We start from the raw sequence: 7,391 nt of genomic DNA, 5'->3' as shown, positions 1-7,391 counted from the left end.
TAAATACCTTTATGGGCAAGTATCTCGAATACTAAGCATGAGCATAGACTAGGTGAATGTATTGGATTAATTGCTAGTCATATAGGTATTGTGAGTCGAGTAGAAAGAGGTAGCTTTGATTGTGAACCAAGAGTGCTAGTGTGGGTTAACATTGAAAACCCTCTTGTAATGAAACTTCTAGTTAAAGTCGACCCATTCCTTGTTAGAGAGTTATCCTTTACTTACCATAATCTTCCTTCAAAATTCTGCTCCCATTGCTTCCCTTTTGGTCATAAGGTATCACATTGTGTTATTCTCCAACATAGACCCCTAGAAGATATTTACGAAATTTCTATGCACTCACCTAGTCCTGCGGATGATATTTACTGGTTAGACAATACTGCTATTCAGATCTGGAACCCTCAAGATACCACAGATGCCCATGGTAATATGGAGCCAGACAGCCAGTAGAGAACTTTTTAAATATCCCAGGTAATAGAGAGACACTTGCGGCACTTTTTGGGGAAGTTCATCCTTTAGGGGAGCATCATAATGCTTCACTAGCTCAAAAAGATCGTAACTATGAGGTTCTTGGACCAGTAATCTATGATGAAGACATGCCTGAAGCATCTATCCTAGGCAAAAGAACCTATCCCTTTAACTTACCTCAAAATTTCATCCCTATTCACGGCGAGAGCTCGTATTCGATGAACTCAGTAAACTCGGGCAACTCTGAGACTCGTCGAGTTTTAACTTCTATGGATCAGACAATCGAGGAACCGATTCTCAATACTGAACCAGAACCCATTCCTCATATCCCGGTCATCTCTAGAACTGATCAAGAAACGGATCAAAAGGTAGTTAATAGAAGGCTTTCATTTTCATCCCCTCCTTTTGAAGATGCACAAGAACATCTTGCTTCTCCCAACTCTTCTTAGTCTTTTGCATCATCATCCGTTGCACCCTTTGAAAATGTTAATATTTCAAGTCAGCATGCATTCAAGTTCTGCATTTCCTACATCTATGCATAATTCGACCTTCAAGATTTCAGTACCAGATTTTCCATCCTCTTCATCCTCTGAAGGGCTTCGAATTTTGGTAACTGATTCAGACATTTAGCTTAAGTTTGATCAGTATGGCTCTAATTTAAAAGAACAGAATCAAGCAATTGATGGGTTCTCCCCAATTCCCTTCTCCCTTAACTCTCCATCTTAGCATAAAGGCGAAATCCAGGTACTCCTAAAACCCTAAATTCCTAATTACTTCCTCAATTTGAATCACTTTGCTTTTGCCTTCGCAATTTTAAATAGTACTGTGCTTATTTTTATTTAGTATTCCTTTAGATGTATTTGATGGTATTTTTCAATGATGTTGTAGTAAGATGATTCGTTCACTCAGATTTGTTGAGAATTTGTTTTAAGACTTAATAAAGAAAATAAGGAAAAATATATATACAAAATTTGTCACAGGATGAAGAGAGACCGAGACTCGGGATTTCACTACTTTTCATATTGTTGTGGTTCAGTCATTCACTCTAGACAATATATCTCAAACAAAAGAAGTTGTGACTCTAGTTCTTTGCCAAAAATAGATTTCGGAAAATATTATTTGTAAGTTAAAAGCATGACGCATCTGAATTAATTAAAACTAAGCATGCGACATCTAACAAAATAACAAGTAATTAATAGAAATCATAAAGCAATCAAATCTGTGCAAAAAGTCAATAAAAGAATTAATTCATTTACCACAATCATGAAAAGTTGCTTCCTCCGTTGTCCCGGTGGTGGGGTTTAGCTTCTCATGGTGAAAACACACTCAAAGGAATTTTTCATTGCTCAAAAAGGTGCTTACAAGGATGAAAAGGGAGGAACAACAATTAAAACCGGGTTTGTAACAATTATAATTGTTACAAACCGAAGTGTTACGAAGAATAATTGTAACTGTCGCAGAAGACAGTCTTATCTCTTAACATGAACGACAGTTTTTTACGACTGTCTTTGGCAGTCTGTTCTTCGTTTTCTACAACAGCAGAAAAATATTCTCTGCAACTCGTCCAATCTCTTCTCTGTAGCTCTCTATTCTCTTCCCCAACTCTCCATAACCCTTCTCTGACATCCCAGCACCTTATTTATACTCAACAACTCCCCAAAATCTCTCGTAATAACTCACAAAAATCTCACAATTAATAAAATATAATTTCACGGGAATATTTTCATTATCTTCCTCTGCATGCGTTAACTGCCAGCTACGGGAGAGTTTCTCTGCTGTTAGATGAGTTGTCAATTGTATCTCCACTGTCAAATAATGAAATCCTCCGACAAAATATTCCCCAATCAAAGCATATCATCCAAATACAGGAAAGAATATCCGATGCATATCCGAAACTCTAACTACCCTGTTTGTTGAAGGGAAGGAAACTTTATCAGTTACACGCGCCTGCATCCTTCAAACAAGCTGAATATCCATTGCTGCAATATTCAAACACACGCCGGCCCAAGAAAATTCCATGAAATCCCGTGAACATCTCTTTCCGTGCACATGTTTCTCTGTTTTGAGAATTATTTCCATCCTTGTCTTGGTTACACGTCTGTAAGCTGGGAATCATTCAAACACGATCATAAGGAGGGAAAAAAACTAATGACACACTCCAGATAGAAGCTCCCGAGTAGTTCTTTCTCCATAAGTATTCTCTCCCTGTTTTGTTGCAACCCCATAAAGATCTTATCCTTTTATGTTTCGATGACTATTACCAATCCTGTTTGACTTAAACAGGTGTATCCCAAACCATAGCAACGAAAAATCCCCAAAAACATCTCTCCAACAATTCAATCCAGAGATACGCAGTTGAAGGTGGTTTTCCCGCCAAAAATTCTCTTTTGTACGTGAGGAAGATGGAGCGTCCCTTATCCTCTACGGGGTGTTGATAGCACTGGAGTGTAAATAACAAACTGGGTGCCCCTTAGAAGCTGCGCGCCCCTTAGTAATTCGGGTGTCCCTTAACCAAAATTGGGAGTCCGGATAACACGTGTCCTCCGGGTGCCAAAAATCAACTTTTCAAGCCGAATTTTCCACAAATGTTTATTTCCCAAAAATGCCTACAAACACATAAAACACCATAATAAGTACAAATCGAGTGCCAACAATACAAAAAATTGAGGACAACTTAGACACAAAAATGTGTCTATCAGTATTCTAATTCAAATCATGAAAATCATTGCATGGAATACCCAAGGTTGTGGAAACCCTTTTACTCAAAACCATCTTAATCAATTGATAAATGGTGATAAACCTGAAATCTTATTTCTCTCTGAAACCAAATCCAAGAAACATTTAGTTAAGATACTTCTTAAAGATTATCCCAACATTCACATAGTTGACCCAATAGGATTAGCAGGAGGACTAGCTTTAGCTTGGGTAGATGGTTTTTCATTTGAAATAGTTCAATGGAATTTAAATATGATTAATGTACTAGTTCAAACTAATCCTGAGTCAAAAAAATGGCTTCTTACTTGTTTTTATGGTAGTCCCTATCCTCATAATAGAAAAGAGGCTTGGAATTTTTTAACTGATATTTCTAGACAAGTTGACATTAATTCTATGCCCTGGGTTCTTTTAGGTGATCTTAATATGATTTTTAGCCAAGAAGATAAATTGGGAGGTTTACCTTTCAAGAACTCTGATAGTTTTTGTTATCAAAATGTTCTATCTAATGCTGGTCTTCTTGATTTAGGATTTAAGGGTTATGCTTATACCTGGAATAACCATAGAGAATTGGATGCTAACATCCAAGAAAGACTTGATAGGATTGTAGATAATGTAGACGGAGTTCCAATTTCAGTAATGTTGAACTAACTCATCTTGTAGCAGCAGGATCTGATCACTGCCCTATTTCCCTAAACCTTGTCACTGATAGCATAAAATATACCTACACCTTTATCTATGATACTTGACAAAAAGAAATATCATGTGTCCAAACTATAAAGGATTCTTGGGATCATATTATTAGAGGAAGCCCAACACAATATTTGATTCAGAATCTTCAAACAGTTCAAACTAATCTAGATTTTTGGAAGAAAAATATTTTTGGCCTCCCTTCTAAAAAAATTAAACATACCCTGTCCCAAATGAATAATCTTAATACTTCCTCCTATGTTTACAAGAAGGAAGAAAAAATCAGAGATAAGCTATCTTTACTAGAAAACCTCTATGCCACTCAGGAAGCCATAGCAAAGCAGCAATCCGGGGATAACATGGTCCATTTGGGAGAAAAAAACACCAAATACTTCCATACTAAGACTATGAAGAGAAGAAAATGGAACAATATAGAATGTCTTAGAAGGAGTGACAAGGAAATCACTTTCAAAAGAGATGAAATGCAAAAATCTCTTAATAAGTACTTCCAAAACCTCTTCTCTGCTCCATCTCCTCTCCCCTCACCCAACCCTGATATTTTTACTAACATTTCTCCATGTATTACTATTGAGGATGATTTGTTATTAAACTCTATACCTTCTGCTGAAGAAATATGGTTAGTTATTAAAAAACTGAAACCCAACAAGTCCCCTGGACCTGATGGGTTTCCTGCCAGTTTTTTTAAACTAAATTGGGAAATTGTGGGAGAACAAGTAGTGTCTACTATCCAATCTTTCTTTGAATCAGAAGTCACGCACCCTGATCTCAACAAAACTTTTCTTTTTTTCATCCCTAAGAGTAGGCATCCTATTGACCCTAGTGGCTTTAGACCAATTGGCCTTTATAATACAATTTACAAAATTATAGCTAAAATTCTAACTAATAGAACTAAACCTCTTCTTGACTCTATTATCTCCCCATTCCAAGCTGCCTTCCTCTCTAAAAGACAGATCTCTGACAATATCATAATGGCCCAAGAGATAATTCATTCTTTCAAAAAAAGAAAATTAAGCATGCTGGAATGGGAATCAAGATTGACATGTCAAAGGCTTTTGATAGAGTGGATTGGGATTTCTTAATCACAGCCATGAAAGCCTTTGGTTTCAATAATAACTTTTGTAGCCTCATTTATCAATGTGTGTCTACAACTTCCATTGCAGTCTTACTCAATGACTGTCCTGGTGATTATTTCAAGCCCACTAGGGGACTTAGGCAAGGAGACCCTCTATCTCCTTACCTGTTCATTATTTGTATGGAAATTTTTTCTAGATTACTTCTAGCTGGTGAAAAAGAACAACTCATAAATGGGGTTAAGATAACTCCTAAGAATGGCCCAATTTCTCACATATTTTTTGCTGATGCTTGCCTTCTGTTCATTAGGGCTAACTTTAGAGAATGTCACAATCTTATATCTTTGCTTGATTCTTTTGGCAAGGCTTCTGGACAGTTAATTAATTTTGACAAATCTGGATTTTTTTTCAGTAAAAAAGTCCAACCTAAACACCAGAGAATGATTAGAAAAATACTGAAAATTAAGAAAATTAATCCTCAAGATTCTTACTTAGGAACCGCTCTTTTCATAAGTAAAGCTAAAATCAAACTCTTTAAGAGTTTGATTGAGAAAATGGAACACAAAATCCATGTTTGGATGGGTAAACTCCTACCCCAAACTAGTAAGTTAATCCTTAACAAATCTTCTTTGGCAAGCATGGCCAGCTACCAAATGAGTTGCTTCATTCTTCCAAAGAAAATTACTAACAAAACTGATTCCATTCAGAGGGATTTTTGGTGGGGCAAGGAAACAGATTACAAGGGATACTATCCCAGATCCTATTCTTGTCTCTGTAATCCAAAAAATAAAGGAGGTCTAGGATTTCGAAATGCTCATACTTTGAACCTAGCTATGATAACTAAGTTATCTTGGAGAATGTTAACAGAACCCAATGCTCTTTGGGTAACACAATTAAAGCCTAGATATTTCAGAAATAGCTCTACTTTCAAAGCCAAAATCCTCTCAACTAGCTCTTGGATTTGGAAATGCATTAGCAAAGGCATTCATCTTATTGAACAATATATCATTTGGGAAATTGGAGATGGCCTTAATACTAATATTTGGACTGATAGATGGATAACAAACTTAGAGTCCAATCTAAGTAGCTTTAGAACAACATGTAACTCTCACTTAACACTTGTGAATGACCTGATTGATCCTCTCACTAAGAAGTGGAACTCAACCTTAATCTTTAATATGTTTCCTGATAATATTGCTAGGAAAATTACAAATACTAGGATATCCATAGATAAACTTGACACTCTTAGATGGCTTCTCACAAAATCTGGAGTTTTTTCAGTGAAATCCATGTACAATAAACTCACTGAAAGAACAGTGAACCACTACAATCTAGGACAACCAGATTCATTCTGGAAAAACTTATGGGATCTCAATGTTTCACAAAGAATTAAAATCTTTATCTGGAAATGTCTGCAAGATGCTCTATCTACAAATCTGAAACTTTCTGCCTTTATGGAAGATGTTCAACCCAATTGCTCTTTTGGATGCAATATGGTAGAATCTGTAGAACATTTGTTCATATCTTGCCCTTATGCTAAATCTGTATGGGCTGAAGAACCTTTCCCTGTGACTCTTAACATACACACTTCTACATCTTTTTTTAGATATCTGCAAGGTGTGGTTAGGCAAAAAAAGATCCTAATTTTCCTATAGAAATTATCTTGACAAAAGCTTGGTTTATTTGGAAAGAAAGATGTAATAGGGTATTTGAACAAAAACAGCAGACTAGTGTCCAATTATGCTTAGAAATACAAAGATATTTAGACTATTAGTACAAGGATGATATACCTAAAAGCCTATCAACCCTTCATAAAACTAAGAAGCAAGGTTGGCTTCCTCCTGTGAAAGCTCAACTTAAAATTAATATAGATGCAGCTTGGATTTCGTTGAATTTGTCGGCAGGTTTTTCTTTAATTGTAAGGGATGATGTAGGGGACTTCAAGACAGGCCGAGCAGGACCATTCACAGCCTCTATCCCTGAAGAAGCGGAAGCCTTAGGGTTGCTTCAAGGAGCGCAATGTGCAACTGAGAAAGGAATGGCAAATTTTTCAGTGGAAGGAGACAGCAAAAACCTCTTTGATTACCTGAATGGAAGAGAATCTCAACTGGAATGGCAGAATCAGTCTATTTTGGATGAAGCTAAAAACGTTTTCAATTCCTGTCAAAAATTTTTGGGTTTTAATTTTGCTCCAAGAACGGCAAACAATGTGGCAGATATATTGGCAAAGGAAGCCAAATCTTTTAACAATGCTCTTAGCTGGGAAACTGTCCCCCCTTCTTATATTCTGTCTGCTTTAGAAGTAGATAAATCAAATGCTAGAGTGCTTTCCAATAACTCAACATTCGATGGCTCTACTCTCGGAAATATAAGGGTTACTAACTCCCTAAGTTAATTCTTTTTAATGCACTTAACTTGCCAAAGAAAAAA

At 36.4% G+C, this 7,391-nt stretch overlaps 1 protein-coding gene across 1 annotated transcript; it reads left to right on the top strand.

Annotated features, from left to right (window-relative positions):
• The first annotated feature begins 4,912 nt into the window (after positions 1-4,912).
• LOC113280607 lies at positions 4,913-7,356 on the top strand. Its single transcript, XM_026529214.1, has 2 exons — positions 4,913-6,578; positions 6,866-7,356. Exons 1-2 carry the CDS (start codon positions 4,913-4,915, stop codon positions 7,354-7,356), a joined length of 2,157 nt encoding a protein of 718 aa, XP_026384999.1.
• The last annotated feature ends 35 nt before the right edge of the window (positions 7,357-7,391 follow it).

Source organism: Papaver somniferum, chromosome 5 (assembly GCF_003573695.1).
Source record: "Papaver somniferum cultivar HN1 chromosome 5, ASM357369v1, whole genome shotgun sequence".
NCBI classification, from domain to species: Eukaryota; Viridiplantae; Streptophyta; class Magnoliopsida; order Ranunculales; family Papaveraceae; genus Papaver; species Papaver somniferum.
The sequence above is the reverse complement of the archived record's forward strand: the minus strand, read 5'-3'. Positions and strand labels throughout refer to the sequence as shown.

What these genes read in the sequence shown, in the direction of transcription:
- LOC113280607 (XM_026529214.1), top strand. Translation starts at nt 4,913, where the DNA reads ATGGGAATCAAGATTGACATGTCAAAGGCTTTTGATAGAGTGGATTGG. An exon ending in TTTTTTTAGATATCTGCAAG is followed by an intron (nt 6,579 to 6,865) that starts GTGTGGTTAGGC and finishes ATTTGTCGGCAG; the next exon opens with GTTTTTCTTTAATTGTAAGG.